The 23,242-nt window shown below is 45.6% G+C and overlaps 1 protein-coding gene across 2 annotated transcripts in view; it reads right to left on the bottom strand.

Moving 5' to 3' along the window:
• Window positions 1-12,891: 12,891 nt before the first annotated feature.
• RMDN3 (regulator of microtubule dynamics 3) overlaps window positions 12,892-23,242 on the bottom strand; it is a 103,422-nt gene continuing 93,071 nt past the window's right edge. Inside the window, exons 13-14 of one of the 2 annotated variants that reach the window (XR_010600644.1) lie at window positions 14,284-14,549; window positions 12,894-13,033 (exon numbers count right to left, since the gene is read on the bottom strand). Coding sequence is in view for 1 of the 2 variants with exons in the window: in XM_042849482.2 (XP_042705416.2) it covers window positions 14,502-14,549 (48 nt within the window). In the remaining variant the exon portion in view is untranslated. Of the gene's footprint in view, window positions 14,550-23,242 lie in introns of both variants that reach the window. The other variant, XM_042849482.2, reaches the window with a different exon arrangement.

Genomic DNA, 23,242 nt, shown 5'->3' with positions numbered 1-23,242 from the left:
AAACTTACTAAAACTTCTTAAATAAATAGTTTTAAAACAAGTGTTCCAGGTGCTCTCTCTCTGTGTATCCCAAAGCAGTAGTCGCTCAAATACCTGGGTCCTAGATCATTTAAGGTTTTAAAGATTATTGTATTGTACTCAGAAGTGAACCAAAATGAACGTCTCCTTTCATTCCAATATCTGGACTGGAGAAATGGACTTTACGTTCCATTTCCCACCATCCTTATTGAGATGTCAAATCTCTAATGGAATCCATGACTGATGTTTCCTCTTGTTTTATGGCAAACAATGTATCTCCTCTAGGTTCCACTGGGTTTATAGTGTTTCACAAACCTAGGTAATTTTAATGACCAGTTGTGCACTGCTTACACTAATGTCCAAGTTTGCAGGTGACAGAGCAACCACTTCATGTCAGTGATGGGGAAAATAGCAGCATCAGAAGACCTGTCTTGATTATGAACAAAATGTGTGGTGTTAGCTAGCTAACAGGATCTAACCAACACCTTCTAAAACTTTAGGCATGGCAAGCTGTAATTCAGTAAATGCTGGTCTAGCTAAAGCATGGACAACCCTCTAGGCTAATATCACACCTTTCAAGCCTAGTGAAGAAAAGACCATCAAAAGTCTCACTCCATCTCCTCTGTTAGTAGAAAAGTGGCATGAAAATGAATGATGATTCTTTCTCACTTCACTTGTATGGATCATGGCAGTAATTTATAGCACTTGGAAGTGATTGAGATTGTTTTTTTAAATGGAAATTGTAACCTGTGTGATCAGTCACTTTCCTATCAGCTAAAATCCTAATGTCCCTCTGCAGTCTGATAATTCTCTGTCCTTCTCAAAGCTCTTCACAAACAGTAATGAACTGAGCTTTCCAAAACACTCTTGTGAGGCAGGTAAGGATTATTTGATCATTTGTAATGCTGCAGCTCCTAGGAGCCCCAAGTCATGGACCAGGACCCCACTGCGCTAGGTGCTGTACAAACACAGAACAGCGTCTGTCCTTTTCTAAAGACCTTATGGTCTAAGTGTAAGGCAAAAGGTGGTGGAAGCAGAGGTAAGCTTGAGCAGGGGGGCGGGGAGTGGAGCTGCCGGTGGGTGCTGAGCACCCACCAATTTTTTTTCATGGGTGCTCCAGCCCTGGAGCACCCACGGAGTCAGCGCCTATAGTACATCAGAGCCCCCGACCACAGGAATAAGAAGGCGACTGACAGGGAGCATTTCCTGTTCCGACAAGTCTCAAACAAGTCCACCTGGGGAATTCCCCACCTTTGGAAGATCACGCTGACCACCTTGGGATGAAGAGACCACTCGTGGTGAGACAAGAAGGTTCTGCTGAGGCAATTGGCTAATATGTTCCTGGTGCTCAAGAGGTGCATGGCCACAAGATGAATGGCATGCTGCCCACAGAAGTCCCAGAGCCAGAGAGCTTCCTGGCAAAGGGCTGTCGACCTGGCTCCACCTTGCTTGTTGATATAAAACTTCGCGGCGGTGTTGTCCATCAGGACTTGTACCACCTCACCCTTCAAGTGGGACTGGAAAGCCTGACAGGCCAAACAAACTGCTCTGAGCTCCCTGACATTTATGTGGAGGGAGTGATCGTCCCACGACCAACGGCCTTGCATGCAGGGCTTGCCCAAGTGGGCTCCCCAGCCCATGTCCAAGGCAACGGAAACCGGGGTCAGCGCCAGGGCCGCAAAGGAAACCCCCTCCAACCACCATTCCAGTGAAAACCGGATGTGGTCCAGCACCCTGACTACCAGGTCTAGATCATGCCTGTTGGGGGTGTAGACCGATGTCAGCCACGCTTGCAATGGCCAAAGATGGAGCCAGGTATGACAGACCACATAAGTACAAGCTGACATGTGACCTAACAACCTCAGGGAGGTGCGGGCGGTGGTGAGTGGGTGGCCCCTTATATGGGAGATCAAGTCCAACACGGCTTGGAAATGGAAGGAAGGCTCTGGCCCGTGTTGAGTTGAGAACCACCCTATGAATTCTATCCGTTGCACTGGTATGAGGGTTGATTTCTTTTTGTTTACTAATAGGTCCAGGTCGCAACAGGTAGAATGCAGCAGATCGAGTCTCCTCTGCACTTGATCCCGTGATCTGCCCTTGATGAGCCAATTGTCGAGGTAAGGATAGACCTGGACCCCTCGATGTCTCAGGTAAGTGCTACTGGGGCCATGCCTTTTGTGAATACCCGCAGGTCCGACAAGAGACAAAAGTGCAGTGCCGTAAATTGGAAATGACGCTGGCCCACCATAAAACGGAGAAACTGTCTGTGTCCTTGGAAGATGGAAATATGTAAATAAGCATCTTTCAAGTCAAGAGCGGCATACCCGTCTCCCAGATCCAGGGAGACCATGCGGAACTTCAACTTTTTGAGATATTTGTTGAGTCACCGCAAGTCCAGAATGGGTCTTAGGCCCCCTTTTGCTTTTGGGATTAGAAAATAGTGGGAGTAGAACCCTTTCCCCCTCATTTCCTGAGGGACCTTCTCCACTGCCCCCAACTGCAGAAGGTTATCTACATTTTGAATGAGGAGTTGCTCATGGGAAGGGTCCCTGAAGAGGGACGGGGAAAGGGGATGGGGGTGGCCGAGAATTGCAGGGTGTAGACCAGAGATACAATTTCTAGCACCCAACAGTCCGAGGTGACCTGAGACCAGACCGTACGGTAGGGACGAAGACGGTTGAGAAAAGAATGAGGCGGATCCAGGGAGTTGACTGAGGTGTTGCTCTCGGGCGCACCCTCAAAATGAGAACTTCTGGCCTCTGTGATGTTTTGCCAGGCCAGGTTGCACAGGTGAGCGGAAGGAGAAAGGGCGGCGACAACTAAAACTCATGTCCCTATCCCTTCTCCTTGCAGACCCCTGTCGAGACTGCGAAGGCCTGGGCAGCGGGGGTGGCCAGAACTGCTTCCTTGCCAACTGCAGCGTATGCAGACCCAGCAAGCAGAGGGTGACCTGAGTGTCCTTCAGCCCATGCAGCCTTGCATCTGTCTGCTCAGCAAAGAGTTCAACCCCTCAAACAGGAGGTCCGGGATTGAGGACTGCATCTCCTGGGAGAGGCCCGTGGTCTGAAGCCAAGAACTGCGCTTCATGACCACCACTGAATTGACCAATCTGGCCACTGAATCAGCTGCGTCCCATGCCATTTGGGCATCGGATAACTAGCTCTGTGGATGATGGGTAAACAGTGGACGTGTTATTCCTTGACTTTAGCAAAGCCTTTGATACGGTCTCCCACAGTATTCTTGCCGGCAAGTTAAAGAAGTATAGGCTGGATGAATGGACTATAAAGTGGGATTGTTTAGTCTGTAGAAGAGAAGAATGAGGCGGGATTTGATAGCTGCTTTCAGCTACCTGAAAGGGGGTTCCAAAGAGGATGGATCTAGACTGTTCTCAGTGGTACCAGATGACAGAACAAGGAGTAATTGTCTCAAGTTGCAGTGGGGGAGGTTTAGGTTGGATATTAGGAAAAACGTTTTCACTAGGAAGGTGGTGAAGCACTGGAATGGGTTACCTAGGGAGGTGGTGGAATGCCCTTCCTTAGAGGTTTTTAAGGTCAGGCTTGACAAAGCCCTGGCTGGGATGGTTTAGTTGGGAATTGGTCCTGCTTTGAGCAGCGGGTTGGACTAGATGACCTCCTGAGGTCCCTTCCAACCCTGATATTCTATGATTCTATGACCCCCTACTGCTCCCTGGAGTCAGTGGAGGATCCCTTTGGTGGCTAGAAGGCCACCAGACTAGAAGGGGAGACACCCCGGTGTGGTTCCGGTGTGGGTGGGCTGCGGCCCGAACAGGGTCCTTTACCAGATGCCCCTTGGTCTTTCTTGCTCAGTGCTGGGTCACACTTCTTTGATTTCTTCTTGGGCATAGGCAAAGGGGAGCAGTGCCGGGTAGAACCTGGTGCCAGGGGTGCACTGCGCGCTGAGGCCAAAGTACTGGGATCTGAATGCGGCCAGGATGTCTCCAAGGCTGGGCGGAGAGCAGCCTCCATGGGGAGGGCCCTCAAACCGATGTCACGCTCCTTCTGTGTTCTGGGACGAAAGTTCTTTCAGATGTGCGACCCTTTCATAGGCGCTGACTCCGTGGGTGCTTCGGGCCTGGAGCACCCATGGTGAAAAATTCGTGGGTGCTCTGCCCCCATCGGCAGCTCCCTGCCCCGCCTCCTCCACCCCAGCTCGCCTCCGCTCCGCCTCCTCCCCTGAGCTCGCCACCATGTCCTGCTTCTCCCCCGTCCCTCTCAGCGCTTGCGTCGCAAAACAGCTGTTTTGCGCGGCAAGCCTGGGAGGAGGGGGAACGTGGCACACTTGGGGGAGGGGGCCAGGGCGGGGATTTGGGAAGGGGTCCAATAGGGGCAGGGAGGGGTGGACTCTGGGGCAGGGGTGGAGTCGGGGTGGGGTCAGGGGGCGAGCACCCACCGGCGCAGAAAAAAATTGGCACCTGTGGACCCTTTCTTTTACATGTGATTCCCGCAAGCACTTCAGGCAGCTGCTCTAGGGGTCACAAACAGTAATAGACCTTTACAGTCAGCACAGGGCTTAAAACCCAGCAACTGGGGCAAAGTTCCCACCAGGACCCTAACTTACAAACTACAATGCTTAACAACTACTTCACTAGCTACTGTCAACAAAACTATTTACAAAGCACTAAAACACAAAGCGAAGGAGAAACTGCTAACCACTTGCTAGGCATGAGAAAGAGATGCTCTGACCAACCGCCACAGGCGGTAAGAAGGAACTGATTGGGCACAGGGCCGGCAGCCCCAATATACGGACACATGAGTACGGCACTCCAGCGGGCGCCACAGCTGACCCTATGGATACTGCTAAGGCAAAAATCTCCAGCGACTGTGCACATGGGCGTGCGTGCACCTAGAATGGAATTGACATGAGCAAGCACTCGAAGAATATTAAGGCACTGCCCTCATTTTACAGAGGATGTCACTCATTCTGCATTTCCACCTAATAAGGATATGGAGGAGAAATTTTGGTGCACTGATACTTTTTAAAGTCTTTCATGTTTTTCTTCTCATGCTGCTGCAGTGTTAAGTGGTTAAGTTACTGAAACCGAGACCTTAAAGATAGGAGACCAGAGTTAAGATCTTAAATTCAAATTTAGGCATTTAAATCAGTTTTTCAGAACTGATGAGCACCCCACAGCTCCCTTTGAGGTCAATTGCAGATAGTAGGCACTCAGCATTTTTGAAAATCAGGTCACTTATTTAAGTTCCTCAAAAGCACCTACATGACTTTGGAGTCTTAGTCCCAATTTTACAAGTGATGTAAGGCACTTAGGGTCTGTCTACACTGAAACTAGGGGTGCGATTTCCAGCATAGGTAGATGGACTCACGCCCGCGCAGCTCGAGCTAGCATGCTAAAAATAGCAATGTGGATGTTGCTGCATGGGCTGTGAGCTCAGGCTAGCTGCCTGACGCCAAGCCTGCCAGACACCCCTGGGTGTCTTGAATACATTTAAAGAGACAGAGTAAAGAAAAAAAAATTATATAGTTAAAGAAACTCCTTCCCTCTATTGTTAATAGCACCTTCAATTATTCCAACTAAAATAATTCCTGCAAAAACAGATTTGCTTTTTACCATTCAAGTTATTTGGTTTTATTTTTCCCTTTCACTCAGAAATGGAGGCTAGTCAGTTTCACTCTGTTCCCCTGTGGTTGCTTAGCACAATGCTGTTGTGTTTCCAGTACTGCAAGAGAATGTTTAAAGGAAAACAAAGAGCCTTCATGGACTTCTATTATGTTTCAGAGAAATATTTATATCCTATTAGATTCTGACTTCCCTTCCTACCTTCCATCCCCGTTCTGTGCTTAATTTTTCAAATCGCAAAGTTTGAACCTACAAGTACTTGGCAGTGATGCTTTAAAAATGACAGCTAGCAGGTGTAGAATGAAAGAGCTACTCAGACTTGTCCAGATGTTGTGATGATAAATATTCTTTCAATAAACAAACACTGTGTAAAAGAATTACATTTCCAATGGAGCATGAACAGCAACACTCCTCAGATCATCCTGCCATCCAGCCTCAAACAAACGCCCAGCAAATGTAGATAAAAAAAAAAGTCATTATCACCTCCACGAATGCAAAACAAACACAAAACAACCAAAAACCCACAAGTCAACACATATACCTAGTGTGGATAGATGGAAAAATACACTTAGACACAGATCTTGTAAATAGGATTTTGAATACTCTCTGGGTCAGATCTTCAGCTGATGTAAAACAGTGTAGTTCCACACACATCCATGGAATTACACTGATGACTTAGGGATGGGACTGGCACCTACTGATGCCAACAACAAATTCCTGTTGTCTCCAATGATCCAGGATCAAATCCTAAAGTCACTACAAATGTAAGAGGGGGGTTGGGGGCAGGGAAAAGAGACATTCTTTTCTCCTTCACCAAAGCAGCTCGCTCGGGAACTCTTAGCTCTGGTTCTTAGTTAATACTCAAAGCATGTCAAAATTGAAAAACTTTGTAGAACTTCTACTATTTTTCATTGGTCACTGGAAAGCTCTGGCTCTCAGGACTAATCAGTGTACATCAGACTCTGGGCCCTAATTGTAGGCAAACCTCCCATTGGCTTCAATAGTAGTTTGGCCTGAGTAAGGGCTACAGGTCTGAGTTCTTTTCTGTTAACGTTTGCTAGTAGGTTTTGTTTTCAGGGCTAGTAGTTAGTTTCTATACAGTAGCTACTTTCTTTGAATAAACGGATAGCTATTAACTTGGAACAGCCACTATAAAAGGCCCACAGGGAGCTTTCTTCAAGACAGCTGTTTAATTTAAACCTGACTGCTCCAATATGTGTTCTTTCATCTCACTGCCTTTACGTAAGGAAAAATAGGAGAGGAAAACACATTAACTAACTGTTCTAGGCCCTTCAAGATCTCTGTGATTTGCATTGCTGTGTGATGACAGTAGAACTACAAATGGCAAAAAACAAAAACAAAACAAACACTTGTATTTACATTAGATTGTAACAGAACATTTATATTAAATAAGCAGTTAGCCTGGTTGTTGGCTTGAAGTCCACATGCCAAAGCCCCAGAACACTGAGGAAACAATGAAACCATATGATGTAGTGTTAACTCCCTTTTTGGAGTTGCTGGCTGAGGCTAACATTTTTCAGAAGCGTCCACTGATTTTTGGCTGCCCAACTGAAGAAACCTGGGGGCTGCTTTTCAGAGATGCTGAGCACTCACAGCTGCCACTGGCTTCAATTGAACTTGTGGATGCTCAGCACTTCTAACCTGAGCCACCTCTGGCTTGATCCTCAGGGCAGCCCAAATCAGTGGCCATTTTTGAAAATTTTGGGCCTTAATGAAGTTGCAAAACAGTTGGCGAATAGCTACCTAGTGCAGTTGCTCCCAACTTTGATTTGCCGGAGCCCTCTTAGGCAGTGGCACCAATTAGGGCTCAAAATTCCACAGGCCACTGAACGGAGATGGGGGGGAGAGAGGGGAAGGGGGCAGGGTCAAACCGCTTTTAAGCAATGGCCCCATACTAAATCAGTATGGGTGCTGCTGGAAAGGTCTGGAGCGTCACTCCAGCTGCATGGTTACACCACCATTGAAATCTGACTTGGACACCCCTCTGTACAGACGGAGGGACACCCGGGCCAAGGTTCAGTAAGTGACAATGTGACCTGGGTCATGGGGTCACAATACCATTCAAATTTGGCCCAGCTGCCGCTCTCTCCAGATGAAGGAGCGACCAGCCAAATGGTGTTGGGGAGCCTGTTCCTGTATGGCAGAGCACAGGCGAGTTGCTGAGAACTTGACTCCTGGCCGCACCGGCTCATGCACTGTGTGGGTATAAGACAGGGATCCTGCAGGAGGAAGATGGGGGATGAACAGGGACTGGAATAAGGTCCCTGCACAGGAGCTGGGAGAGGGTACTGGAGGGGGTCTGGACATGAATTAGCAAGCTCCACCCCCACAGAAAAATATGTGAATTGGCACCACTGCAGTCTTAGGATAGTTTGGAGAGTGAATGATCCCTCCTCATGGCACCTTGTATCATGTCCTGACTGTCTCTCTTTTCACTCCCTCGCATGTCTCTGTCTGTCTCTTTCTCCTCCCCTCTCCTTCCCCCATGTTTTTGGTGACTCTTCTCCTCCTCCTCTCTGGTAACTACAGCGCCTCTCTCCATTCCCCAGGAAGCAACATGATGAGAAGCTTGGGTTGGTGGGTCCTGCCTGAGACTGCAGCCTCTGCACCTGTGAGCTGCTTCTAAGGCCAGCTACTTTAGGGCTTGTCATCACTGCTAAAAAGGTGCTTTTTTTTAACCTCAGGGTAACTACCGTGCATGAACTATGCTGAAGTAAATAACACATTGAAGGCCAGGCACCTTACACCCTGGCTACACTTGACAATTCACAGCGCTGCCGTGGCAGCACTGTGAAGCGTGAGTGTAGTCACGCCGCCAGCGCTGTGAGAGCTCTCTCGCAGCGCTGCAAGTACTCCACCTCTCCAAAGGGAGTAGCTTGCAGCGCTGCGAGCGAGCGTGCAGCGCTGCAGGCGCTGATTACACTGGCGCTTTACAGCGCTGCACTCGCTGCGCTCGGGGGGAGGGGTGTTTTCACACCCCTGAGCGCAGCAAGTTGCAGCGCTGTACAGCGCCAGTGTAGCCAAGGCCATAGTTGTATCATTAGGTCAACAGTCCTGTACTCCCTCCTGGAGTTGACTTTAGTTTTACCGGCAGGTGAACTTACCAAAGTGCCTGGTCTTCACTTTGCTTTTACCACACAGTAGCTCACAGAGGCTGGTTACGATGAGGTAAAGAACACACCTTTTTTAGTGAAGACAAGCCCTAAGAAACCTCAACAAGAGCAGGGAGGAGAGCTAGACAGTTTTAAAGGAACCACCTGCTGCTTTACCTGCAGACATTACAGCCCGTTTGATGTGCATGTTGGATCTGGAATCCTACAGCTTTACCCATTCACATTGATTTCTCCTCTGCTCCTACTCTTCTAAACTAGTCTGATACCCCATGCCCCCAGGAGGGCCTCACCCCAAAATGGAAAACACTGAGCTACATACCAAATGGCACTTTGGGTGCTCACCTTTCCAAAAAAGCTAGACAGAGATCCTATGGTGTCTGCCACCCTGAAGCAGTGATCCTTATTTACTTTGATCGTGAATAGTTACCAGATAAACATAAAGTGGTAGCACTACTTTTTACTCCTCTGACTCACCACAGGGTCTGTGGTGAGTCCTCCCCTCCTACCCCCCATGAAAATATGTGAAACAGCAAAGCCTATGGGACTGTCCAGGCCACTTGTATTACAAGAAGCAACATAATCACTTTTTACTTATTGTCCATCTATCCCAGTTCTCAGATCAATATATTACCTCAGATAATATTGTACTATCCAGTCTCCTGCTCATTATCAGTTATTTGAGAACAATGCTTTATCTGTCAGTGAAATTGAGGAAATCTTTGAGCATCTCCCATGCAGACACAAAGGTCTGTTCGCAGCATGATGCAACACTGCAGCTTCACAACCTGCAAGGCTGGACACATACAACCTAAATCAGTTTCAATATTATCTGAGGACCAGCAGCCTTCCTCTTTCAAACAGTTTTCAGTCCCACTGCAGCCTTATCCAGATCAAGCAGGCCTGCTGACTAGAGCTTCCTCAATGTAATAGCAAAAAGGGTTTCCTCCACATTACATGATGATTTCACTAAATTCTAAATGTGAAAATAAATGGCATCTGAAGGAGGATCAAAGATTCATTCTTCTGGTTGTCTATAAAAAGACCCTAGTGGGCCTTGCCAATAGAGCTTTAGCACTTCTAGAGACTGTTCAGATCAAACACACACCAGCACAGCCAACACCTGAGCAGGTCCGGTGCAGCCAGTGGTAAGACAATGTGCTGAGCAGGGGGATCAGAGTTAGAATCTCAGTTTTGCCATCTCAAGACTGGCAGGAAGGGGGAACATCCAGGGAGTGATTCCTTCAATTTCAGGGACGAGGAAGTGCTTTACAATGCCACAGTGGCCCTCTTACCTGAGAACTTTGAAGTGGGAAGCAGTGCTCTGAAGGGGGTCTGGTTTCTGCCTGCTGCTAAAGGATGCAAGGAGGTTTCAGGAACGCTCTTACCGAATGGCTGATGCTGCAGTCTTTCTAGCAGGAGCAATTCTTGATGATAAAAGCAAAGGATGATGAGGTAAATATAGCTTGTAACCAAGCTGCAAAGTTGGAATCTCAGAACTTCTTGCTGCCTCCCTGGGCATCAGATCTTTATTTTGAAAGGGCCCCACCGTTGCTAATCTTGCCATGGAATTCCCTGTTAGAATGTCAGCAAGAGCTCCTTCTGCCCAACAACATATTTTGAAGGGGCCATCTGGTAAATAATCAATAAGCTTCTTATCTACCATTCCCCTATTACAGGAATTATTATACCACTATGGGAGGCAAGCAAGCTACAAAAGAAATCAAGAGCACAGACAATTGTAGTGGTGGTGGGGCACATGTGTTGGATAAGAGGGGCTTCAATCACACCCCTCCAAAAACAATCACTGGCTGCTAAAAGAGAACAGTCATATTGACTTAGTTCTATCATTGTGCAATGCTGCTGTCAGAGATATGCGGCAAGGTGCGCTGATGTGCTTTGCCCAAGGTTTGGTAACTGGTTGACATGGAACATAAATCTGAACCACCAAACAAAACATCCCAAACTCCATTGCTTGAAACATTCACATGTCTTTCTGGATTCCTCTTCAACATCAGAAAAGGATTACATCAATCCTGTAACATGCCTGACTCCTTCCTAAAGCTGTGATGTAGCAAGACAGGTTTTTGACAAGTTCCACAAATGCCTCGGCCTTGCAAATTCTTAAAATCTACTTGAGATCCAGAATAGTAAATGCAAGGTCAAATTCTGCATTTCTAAATGCATTGGAACATTCAGCAAAATCCATTAGTTCTGACTAAGGACCACTGCAGGATTTGGGCTACAGACACTGTTCTCTGATTAGATGTTGGAAAATCAATTTTAACTAAGGGAAATAGACGCAAAAAATGTTCCGGGGGGAAAGTCTGTCTGTGGATGTACTCCTCCTGGCCCAAAACCATCACTGGCGTATCTCTATTAACTACAGTGGAGTTACACTAGAGATGATCGTGATAGTTCTCCACGTACCCAAGACGGTCATCTCCAGCAAGAGGGAGTCTTTCTCGTGATAATGGGTGTCAGCTTCTTACCACCACCAGTCTTTCAGCTGTTCAGGCACTCTCCTCTGGGCTATGCCAGCTCTGTCTTTGCCTTGCAGTTTAACAATAGGCATACCCAAATCCCTTTGAATCATTCCCCTGCGATATCCAACCCAACACTGGCAATTCACAAAAACATAAGGCAGTATATAATGCCTGCATGTGTAACTTTCACTCTATGCATCTGAAGAAGTGAGGTTTTTACCCACGAAAGCTTATGCCCAAATAAATCTGTTAGTCTTTAAGGTGCCACCAGACTCCTTGTTGTTTTTGTAGATACAGACTAACACGGCTACCCCCTGATACTTGGCAATTCACAGAAATCCCAGATCATCTCCCCCAAATGTGCAGTATACCCCAATTTACCAGTTTTACTGTAAACCACCACTTCTGTAAATCACACAGCACTTGTCAGTACTTATAATAAAACAAAAGTAGGTTTATTTAAGAAAAGGTAAAGATTTAACTAGAAATGAAGGAAATATGTGAACAACTAGTTATCATACAAAACAAAATCATAAGGCACAAACCTGGCTCTACACTTATCAGTAGTTACCTTTCCTAGCTAATAAAGTATGTTCCCCACCCACCCACACAGTTCAGTCTGTTGCACAGCTGCCTACCTCTCCAAGAAAGGGGATCCAAATGTTCATGGGAAGACTCTCGCTCCACAAGGGGTTTCTTCAGTGAATGGATTGAGAGAATCTCTCTCTCTCTCCAGTGTTATACAGAAACAGTCTTTTGTTTCTATTCAGAGCAGAGCAAATCCCTGTCTTGTTGTAATGGTTCTTTTTTATCTTCAAGTGATTTTGATTGTTTGCAGTTCCCTCTGATAGTTTTCCATTGAAAGTCTTGGTACTGATCAAAGCTAATCAAAAAGAACAGGAGTACTTGTGGCACCTTAGAGACTAACAAATTTATTAGAGCATAATAAAGTGCCACAAGTACTCCTGTTCTTTTTGCGGATACAGACTAACACGGCTGCTACTCTGAAAGCTAATCAAGCGAGCCTTGCTTTGCACCTCTGGCTAAACAGAGCAGGGTGACAACTCCCCTCTGCCCGAATTGGCCATCAAGACCCATTATCCCCCGTGACTAATTTCTATTCCCTGTCCGTAAAACACACTTTCAATATAAATACATTATTCTGTAAATATTACCCATACATAAATCTCACAATTATTATGAATCTTGACACGTGATGAGCTTTCATGTTACTCTTTATAGATAAATATCCTGTGAGACATGTTTGTTGTAGTGAGTTTGTCAGGTCTAAGGTGAGAGTTGTTTGCAAAGAACAGGGGACCCTTTCTAAGGAGTCTCTGCATCACAATGACTATAGCATGTCCCCATGTATCCAAGTAGTAACAGTGAGCACCTCGCCAAAGACCTAAGAACTTTTCATGCCTTTGATTTTAGTGCCTGGCTAAGTTTCCCTACCCCTCGCCCCCAACTCAATACTGCCTACTGCTTAGAACAACTGTACAAAGAAGACACTTGACAAATTGTCCATATGCAGTATTGTTGTAGCCATGTGTCACGGAGTCCCCGGGCAATGCTCTGGAACTGCTCCCTACGAAGCCAGTCAGGACTCTGGTGAAGTCTCCTCTCTGTGAGCAGACTGTGTTCAGGGCAAGAATCTCACACAGCTTCCACCTTCCTGGGTCTGACCTTGGAGCATTCAGCATCCTCTGCCTCTCCGTGCGCTTCCCACAGCAAGTTCGCCCAGGCGGGGTCCTGGGGAAACCAGAGGGTCCTGCACTCCAACTTCGCAGTCAAACGTGACTCTTAGCCAGCCAGTAAAACAGAAGTTTATTAGATGTCAGGAACACGGTCTAAAACAGAGCTTGTAGGTACAGAGAACAGGACCCCTCAGCCGGGTCCATTTTGGGGGGCAGTGAGCCAGACACCCACATCTGCACTCACTCCACATCCCCAGCCAGCCCCAAACTGAAACTCTCCAGCCCCTCCTCCTCTGGGCTTTGTCCCTTTCCCAGGCCAGGAGGTCACCTGATTCCTTTATTTTCCAACACCTTCAGCTATCACCTTGCAGGGGGGAAGGGCCCAGGCCATTAGCTGCCAGGAGACAGAGTGTTGGCCATTTATGCATACTGGCCCTTTGTTCCACAACAATTACACCCCCTTATCCCACCACTTAGAGACTTAAGAAATGCATGGGGAAACTGAGGGACCCCTACAGTATTCAGAGGAAACATTAAGAACAGTCCCACTTCCTCACACCATGTTGGTCCCAGGATATTAGAGAGACAAGATGAATGGTCCCTTGAAATATATGTTAACTACTCATGCTAAACAATCTGTTCAAACTTTGTATTTAACAGTGACACTTTGAGATAGTTTCCCAGATCTGAGGAAGAGCTCTGTATAAGCTGGAAAGTTTATCCCTTTCACCAACAGAAGCTGGTCCAATAAAAAAAGATATTACCACCCACCTTGTCTCGCTAAACGGTCCATAAACAGTGAAACCAATAAATAGCTAAGTACTCTCCCCCCAGCAACTTTACCCTGAATTCACTATTACCAGAATTGAATTTTCATACTCTGAGGCAATGAAACAATTCAGGACTTTCTACCTCACTACAGAGTTTGCCTATATCCAAGTTCACTATATGCAGATTCTGCTATACTGAGTTGTTCACAAAAGAAAGGTGGTACTATCAGATCAGCCCTGAATCACCATATAGGAGCAATACCCCCTTCTCCCCTCCCCCAAAAGAAAACTATGTCTAATTATAGAAACAGGAGCCCTTCTTTCTAAGAACATATTTACACACACATATATAAACACAATTTTCCCCTAATGCTTGTGATATATCTCTAAAGAACTACCTCTCCTAGCCCCCAAAACATGTTATAGCTCAGTGCATGGCAATAGAACATAGCAGTCCACTAGAACATTCGAGCTTCCACAGTGAACACCACAAGTTCTAGTGTCAAAAAGAGACTATTCCATTGGAATACCAGTGCAGTAGTTCAAAGGTTACGTGCACAGGAGAGGTCTGTTATCCCCACTTACTTGGTATGTTTAACAGCAACAAAGCAGTCACAATAGTCCCCAGGCAAAGCAGCAGAAGACTGAAAGGAGAAACTCACTGGCTGATGCCACTACCACCACAAGGCAGAAAAAGAGGAGAGCAGAAGAATGGTAGAGAGTACTGCTCCCCATCCACCCTGACTTCTGGGCATTTTCCATCCCCTTCTCCAGCTGAGGATGTGGAAAGTGGTAGCATTTATTTAGCTTCTGCAGAATGGGATGGAGCAAAAACTGATCTTCAGTGACACCTTAAGAACAAAACAAAAAAAAAAGAGAAGTCAAGAAGAAGTCAAAGAAGCAAACTCCAATGATAAAATGATTGCTCCAACAATATCTACCTCACATGAGTGGGGTTAAGGCCTAATAAATTAAAGCAATATGGTCTTAACTCCTCAGACAGCAGTTGCTATAGTTAAGTGTTAACATACCATATTGAACAATATATTGATATATATTTTAAGAGGAATATTTCCCTGAAGGGTAAGAAACAAGAGGTCATTCTGGTCTACAGGGCAAGTGCTTATTGATTATTTTATGTATAGTCTTCACCTGACTCATGGATCCTATAACTCTTTATTGAGCAGGGACCCTATATTCTCCTCCTATCCCCGAACTAAGTAATTAAATAAATTACAGCACTTGCTCTTTGAGTACTGAATTAACTTTCTGAGAGTTTACAAATAAATCAGTAAATTCGTTTATGATTTTAAATTAATTAAAAAGTGGGTCATTTAAGAAATTTAGCAACTTGCATCAGACTGTTTTTTGTCCTGAATGATCTCACCTAAGGCATCTAGACAGAACTACTGAAAAGTTTCTCAAAACAGTCACACATGTGCAACAGGAAGTTTTCAAAGTTAGTAACTGCAGTGTTTTTAATTAAAATAAATACCAAAATTACAGTCATTACAGTTTGAATGCATGCAATATTGTAGGCTAGAAAGCAAAACTGGTTTTGATGATAGGAGCAGAAAAATGCATCTTAATTTAATAAACTGCTATTGTTTGGCACTCATAATACAATTAGATGAAGTCTATTTTTCCTTGAAAAGATTTTTCTTATAACTTGCTTATAGGCTGACACTTTGGACATAGTGAGCAGAGTGCAAACCTTGTGTTCAACTAATTTAAAAGTCCCTGAAAATCTGAATTTATAATGGAAGTGATGACAGTTATAACTTTATTACTACGCCATTAGAACATGTGAAACGCAGCCTGTGACATCCAAAACATAGATGCAAAGATGAAGGCAGTGTAAAAGCTGCCAAAACTAAGTACAGTACATTATCCTTGAATTCTGCTAGTCACCACCACTCTCTCTTGGGCATTCAAATTATGTGCTCTATCAAATGCAATGACAATATGTCTTTGGACAAAGACATCCACCAAACCTATGCAGTTTCCTTTTTTGTGAAGAGTGAAGTGAAACACTCCAAGACTAGAGACACAGAGCAATAACTCACTGGGCATCAGTTTTGGTCAGCTGCTTACAACAGATGTTTAAAACCCACTGGTACACTTTGTCTTTGATCTCCGAACACTGTCATTTATTTTCCATTCTAAATTTATTTCATCTTTGCTTGCAGTAACTGGGACAAATACACCAGGTATGGTGTTACTTCCCTTTCCCCTCAGCTCGTAAAATCTGGCTTTCATTTCAAAGATGTTCTTTTAATGTCAGCATAGCTATGACAGTAACCAAGTCAGAGAGCATGAGTAACACGTTTCTGTCAGTACAGCAGCCCATAAATATGGAAAGGCTTCTGTGTACCGCCATTTTGGTATGTTCATATGAGATAGCCTGTACTGTACACATCAATTTCTTGCAAGTGTTCATGATTTGACTTTGCTGTATCACATTTTGGAAGAATAGTTAGCATCTGTCAGGAAACCAAAAACTATGTTATCCTTCTCTTCTAATGCACAAGCTGTTTTAGAAACCACACCGCACCCATGGCCCCCTGCAGTCATGGAACCTTTGTCACGCAACACAAAATGTGCAGAACAATCAGTTTTCACAGGATAGTCTAATCTGCAGAGTTATTACAAAATCCAAACTGAACACTTTGCAATGTAACATCACATTGTCCTGATGTTGTATTAATAAGTGATTTGATTGTATCATAACTTTTACAGACTGAAGCAACCTATGATGATTAGACCCACACATCACAACTTGGAATTGATTGTATTTAGAGGGCTAAAGACTAACTTTGAATGGGACCCCAAAAATCCTGCAACTAGTTCTGCTAACACCAACCTCAGAAATGAACGCAATGGGTTTGTCTACAGTGAAATAACTCTGACTAATTGACTTGGAGAGTTGTTTGTTTTTATTAACTTATGGTTTTTTAAATCCTTCTCCGCAAGATTATACAGAGACATGCAATTTGTGTTCAGAGGGCATTAACACTGGTATCAGTTTCTTTCGGAGCTATTCAGTTGTAACATGAATCACATTTGAAAGAGAAACTGCACTTCTATAAACTGTGTGCGGCTTCTATAGCACAAGCTCTGACTGGATATTGTTAGGTACTGAAGCATCGCATGCAAGGCCTCTCCAACTTCAAGAATGATGACAATTACTTTACCTGACAAGATAAACTACCTTTTCAGCTTCATGTTTGACTGTAACCTTCCTTGCAAATATATATTTGGGTTGATGATCTCTGCTGCTTACGTAACACTGAACTTGACACCAGGCCTCTATCTAGTCCAGGGGAGGGCAAACTACGGCCCGCAGGCCGGATCCAGCCCGTCAGGGCTTTCAATCCGGGATGCAGGATTGCCAACCCCATGGCGCAGCAGGGCTAAGGCAGGCTCCCTTCCTGCCCTGACCCTGTGCCGCTCCTGGAAGTGGCCATCATCATGTCCCTGCAGCCCCTGGAGGAGGGCGGGGGGACAGAGGGCTCCATGTGCTGCCCTCATCTGCAGGCACCGCCCCCCACAGCTCCCATTGGCCGGGAACGGGGAACTGCAGCCAACAGAAGTTTCTGGGGTGGTACCCGAAGGTGCGCAGCAGAGCTGTCTGTGCCACCCCACCCCCAGGAGCCACTGCCAGATAAGCCAGCCATTTCCGGGAGCGGTGAGGGCCAGGGCAGGCAGGGAGCCTGCCTTAGCCTCGCTGCCACCCCAGAGCCGCTCGAGGTAAACGGTGCCGGGCCAGAGCCCGCACCCCGAATCCATCCTGCACCCCAACCCCCTGCCCTGAGCCCCCTACTGCACTCCACACCCCCTCCTGCACCCCAACCCCCTGCCTTGAGCCCCCTAGCCCCCTGCCTTGAGCCCCTGCTGCACCCCTCCTGCACCCCAACCCACTGCCCTGAACCCGCCCCACTCCACACCCCCTCCTGCACCCCAATCCCTTGCCCTAAGCGCCCTCGTACACTCTGCACCCCAACCCCCAGCCCTGAGCCCCCTAACGCCCTGCCTTCTGCCCCCTGCTGCACCCCAAACCCCTGCCCTGAGCCCCCGCCACACCCCTCCCGCACCCCAAACCCCTGCCCCAGCCCTACATACAATTTCCTCACCCAGATATGGCCCTCGGGCCAAAAAGTTTGCCCACCCCGATCTAGTCTGATACAGCTAATTACACCCAGTAGAATGTGTCTGGGAAAGCAATACAGCACATTGAAATAATAAAATATGACAGGTAGATGATATAGTGACATGACCAAGGGTTTGCTGAACGCTAAAGCCCAGATCCTCACTGGTATTTAGGCAACTAACTCCCATAAATTTCAGTGGGACTTAGGCACATAAATGCCCTTGAGGATCTGGGCCTAAGTGCTTTGAGCACCCAGAAATGCCAGTCTAATGCACGGCTTGGGAGTATGTGGCTGCTTTAATAAAATGTTAGGGTTGTTTTAAATATCCGACATTTAACTTCTTTGTTTCTCTTCTTTGATAAAAACAATCCAGCTTGTTTAGAACATTTTAAAAGGAAAATGTGTTCATTTAGCTACAGCCAGTCATGAACCTCTAGCTGCATGCTAGGGGGTTAAAGGATTTAATACCTTCTCTCTATCATATCCTCCTCTCTTTTTTTCACCAACTAATTTCGCTTAGCAGTCCTTTGTCTCTGTAATTTCATCCTTTGAAAAGGCATCCCTGTTTCTGCTCTGTGTGCCTCTTTAGTCCCCCAATGTGCCCCAGATTCCTCCACTACTTGGTAGTTCAAAGAAGGTGGAGGTGAAAAGAGTGCAGAGGTTTCAGGGACATGTTTAATCTGTATGTCATTGGGCAGAAACAAGGAAAATGTTTGAGAGGATCTGGTGGACAGAAAGTTTGCTTACAGAGAATGATTTGGATCTGTCCTGTTGGTGATTAACCATGGAGGTCCCCTTATTATTCTGATTATGCCCCGTTATATGTTGCACATTAGGCAATTACTTACTTAGTATGTGACTAAATATGTCCTTAGTAATTAATAAAACATATGAACAAGTACTAATGACTGCATCTTGGATCTATGAAGAATTCTAAGTGAAGTTTTTTTTCCTTTTTATAAAATAATCATAATGCCACTTTTCAATCACAGATATCAAAATGCTTTACAAAGGTGGGTAGGTATTTCCATTTTACAGGTGGAACAACTAAGGCAGAGACAGAGTAAGCCTCAATGGCCTCTCCTTTGGCGTTCCTAAATTTAGACTTTCATGGCCTGACTTTTCAGAGGCGCTGAGTACCCACAAGTCTAGCTGAAATCAGTGGGAGCTGCAGGTAAACGGCACCTTTGAAACATTGCTGTAAAATTAATACATTCCCAACTATTGAAACGCTTTCAATAAAGATAATAATATAAACCAGAAAGCATTCTTACTTTGGAAAGGGACAGTGCAGAATACACATGAGGCAGGCTGTTTGGAATGCTTGTTCCCATGATTGTATCTACCCAGGACTTGGGATCCAAGTGCCAGGATCTGTGCCAATTTACAAGAGCTAAACAGCAGTCCTTATGGCTTTTTACTTCAACTTCATATTAATACTTAATATTTAATGCTGTCCACCTTCACAGAAGATACACAATCCAAACTGATCTCTTTTCTGGCATTAAACTTTATTGGTAAATTTAAAATCATAACATAAGTATGACGTTGCACTCCATATGATTTTATGAAAATATGCTAATATAATGTAACTGGAATATGCTTCATGCAAAAGGTCTCTTGTAAGGTATTATTACAAAGCTTATAATCTACTGCAGGGGTAGGCAACCTATGGCACGCGTGCCAAACGCGGCACGCGAGCTGATTTTCAGTGGCACTCACGCTACCCGGGTCCTGGCCACCGGTCCAGGGGGCTCTGCATTTTAATTTAATTTTAAATTAAGCTTCTTAAACATTTTAAAAACCTTATTTACTTTACATACAACAATAGTTTAGTTATATATTATAGACTTATAGAAAGAGACCTTCTAAAAATGTTAACGTGTATTACTGGCATGCAAAACCTTAAATTAGAGTGAATAAATGAAGACTTGGCACACCACCTCTGAAAAGTTGCCGACTCCTGATCTACCGAGTGTGATCATTCTACTTGTAAAAATGTATCATTCTTGTATCTGAAACTAGAAATATGAAATATAACTCTGAGGTCCTATTGTAATTATTCAAAATGTGGGCCATTAGTGGTGATTTGGAATCTTGATGGCTCCCATCAACTAGGACAATTGACTGTAGATGGCTCTGTTTACTTGCAAGCCTTCCTGTGAGTCAGGCTGGGAAGAATGAAGGCTTGGGGTCTCACGGGACATGTGACCATGTCACCTGGTACTGGAATCCATCTTAAACCTGGGGCTTTACCATTTAGAAAGAGGGGTGGGGACTCAAAGAGACATAAGATTCCCACCTTGTGCCAAAGCTATGTAAGGGGGTGGAACAGAACAAAGGGGGCTGCAGTCATGAGAAATCCCCTAGCTACCACCTGAGCTGGAACAAGGACTGTACCATGGGAAAGGATTGGGCCCAGACTAGAAAGGAGTCTAGTCTGTCAAAGAAGCTTATTGGAACATCTCTGAGGGTGAGATTTATCTGCATTTAGTTTCCTACTGTATTAGGCTTAGACTTGTGTGTTTTTGTTTTATTTTGCTTGGTAATTTACTTTTTTCTGTCTGTTATTACTTAGAACCACTTAAATCCTACTTTTTATATTTAATAAAATCATTTTTACTTCTTAATTAACCCAGAGCAAGTATTAATACCTGGGTGAGCAAACAGCTGTGCATATCTCTCTATCAGTGTCATAGAGGGCGAATAATTTATGAGTTTACCCTGTATAAGCTTTATACAGAGTGAAATGGATTTATTTGGGGTTTGGACCCCATTGAGAACTGGGTGTCTGGGTGTAGAGACAGGAGAACTTCTCAAGATGTTTTCAGTTAAGCCTGCAGCTTTTGAGGGACGTGGTCCAGACCTGGGTCTGTGTTTGTAGCAGGCTAGCGTGTCTGGCACAACCAGGCAGGGCACTGAAGTCCCAAGCTGCCAGGGAAAATGGGCTTAGAGGTAGTCTCAGCACATCAGGTGACAGTCCCAAAGGGGTTTCTGTGACCCAACCCATCACAATAAGCTTTAGCCTAAGTTTTCTGTCCATATTTGGCTCCTCCTATAGTTTCCATGCAGGCCCTTTCTATTCCAGACCCTCGCTCCTAAGGTTTCAGAAAGGGTCTCCAACCCCATTTATATCCTGGTTGGAGCTATATGAATCTACCTGTTAAAATGATGAAGCAATAATTTACACTGCTTGTTTATGCAGAGTCATAGCATCTGAGCTGAGGTGACAACCAAGAAGCCTTAATTTCTATGCAGGATCCTAGGAACCATCACCCTGCTAGTCAGTGTCATAGCCAGAATTAACACTGGTTAGGCCACAACTGGAGTACTGTGTCCAGTTCTGGGCACCACATTTCAAGAAAGATGTGGACAAATTGGAGAAAGTCCAGAGAAGAGCAACAAGGTTAAAGGATTAGAAAATATGACCTAAGAGAGAAGATCAAAAGAACTGGGTTTGTTTAATCTGGAGAAGAGACGACTTAGAGGGGACATACACCTCTACCTCGATATAACGCTGTCCTCGGGAGCCAAAAAATCTTACCGCGTTATAGGTGAAACCGTGTTATATCAAACTTGCTTTGATCCACCGGAGTGCGCAGCCCCGCCCCGTCGTAGCGCTGCTTTACTGCGTTATATCCGAATTCATGTTATATCGGGGTAGAGGTGTAACAGTTTTCAAGTACATAAAAGGTTGTTACAAGGAGGAGGGAGAAAAATTGTTCTCCTTAACCTCTGATAGGACAATAAGCAATGGGCTTAATTTGTAGCAAGGGCAGTTTAGGTTAGATGTTAGGAAAAAATTCCTATCAGGGTAGTTAAGCACTGGAATGACTTGCCTAGGAAGGTTGTGGAATCTCCATCATTGGAGATTTTTAAGAGCAGGTTAGACAAACACTTGTCAGGAATGGTCTAGATCAGTGGTTCTCACCCAGGGGTCCAGGGTCCCCTGGGGGGGGGGGCCGTGAGCAAGTTTAAAGGGGGCCGCCAAGTAGGGCCAGTGTTAGACTTGCTGGGGTCCAAGACAGAAAGCCAAAGCCTCACTGCATGGGACTGAAGCCCAGGGCCCCAAGTCCTGCCACCCAGGGCTGAAGCCGAAGCCTGAGCAATGCAGCGTCATCGTATCGTATCTCCTAGAACTGGAAGGGACCTTGAAAGGTCATCGATTCCAGCCCCCTGCCTTCACTAGCAGGACCAAATACTGATTTTGCCCCAGATCCCTAAGTGGCCCCCTCAAGGATTGAACTCACAACCCTGGGTTTAGCAGGCCAATGCATGGGGACCCCTGTGACATGGGGCCCTTGGCAACTGCCCTACTTGCTACCCCCTAACGCCGGCCCTGGCTTTGTATGCAGAAAACCAGTTATTGTGGCACAGGTGGGCCATGGAGTTTTTAAGCATGTTGGGGGGGCCTCAGAAAGAAAAAGGTTGAGAACCCCTGGTCTAGATACCACTTAGTCCTGCCATATGTACAGGGAACTGGACTAGATGACTTCTTGAGGTCCCTTCCAGTCCTACAATTCTATGATTAGAACTCAGGAATGTCTAGCCCTGAGCTCAGACCACATTGTTCTCCTCCTTTTACACTCACCCACACCTCACTCCACCCCGGACTGCCCTTAGCTGAGGAGGTACAACCCTGTCCTTCCAGGAGGATGAGCCATCTTCCTGCACAAAAGGAAGGAGTGGGAAACCTGAAAACAAGGGAAAATTGCCAGCTTAACTGAAGTTCTTTTAAAAGAAGATAGGAAACAAATTCCCTTAAATATATTCACATAGGGCTTCTCCTTTTGTCAATGTTCTCTAGTCAAAACAACAACACTTTCTAGTCCAGTAAGAGTTTCTTTTAAATTATCAAAATCAGAACAATGATTTTTTTATCTTGAAAATGTTTATCTTCTTCACTTGCCCTATAACCTAGCAGTAAGCTCATATTCCCCATGGCCCAGATCCACAAAGGTATTTAGGTTCCTCACTTTCATGGATCTGAGGAGCCTGAATGCCTCTGTGGATCTGGGCCCATGTGATTGGGCTAACATTCAGCAAAATGAGACACACACCCTGCATAGTTTTCTAGGTCCCTGCCCCCACTGTGCACTGGAAAGGCTGCCTGCCCCATCCTAGCTGGCCAGTGGCCTAGCATTCTTAGCTATTGGATCCAGCTCCCTGTCTGGATCAGTTGCTATTCCTTGCCAATTCTCCCCTGTTCCTGGCCTCAATTCCTAATGTGGCCTATCTCTTACTCAGACCAAGAGTAGTGTCTAGAAGTGGCAGCAGGGCGAGGTGAGTCACTGTGAGGAGCAGGTAGTGAGGAGAGACCTGTCTCCCAGACGTCCAGAAACCTTCCCTTCCTTGCAATAACACAGCAAACTCCCAGTTGACAAATACCTGGA

Source organism: Chrysemys picta, chromosome 4 (genome assembly GCF_011386835.1).
Source record: "Chrysemys picta bellii isolate R12L10 chromosome 4, ASM1138683v2, whole genome shotgun sequence".
Taxonomy (NCBI): domain Eukaryota; kingdom Metazoa; phylum Chordata; order Testudines; family Emydidae; genus Chrysemys; species Chrysemys picta.
The sequence above is the reverse complement of the archived record's forward strand: the minus strand, read 5'-3'. Positions and strand labels throughout refer to the sequence as shown.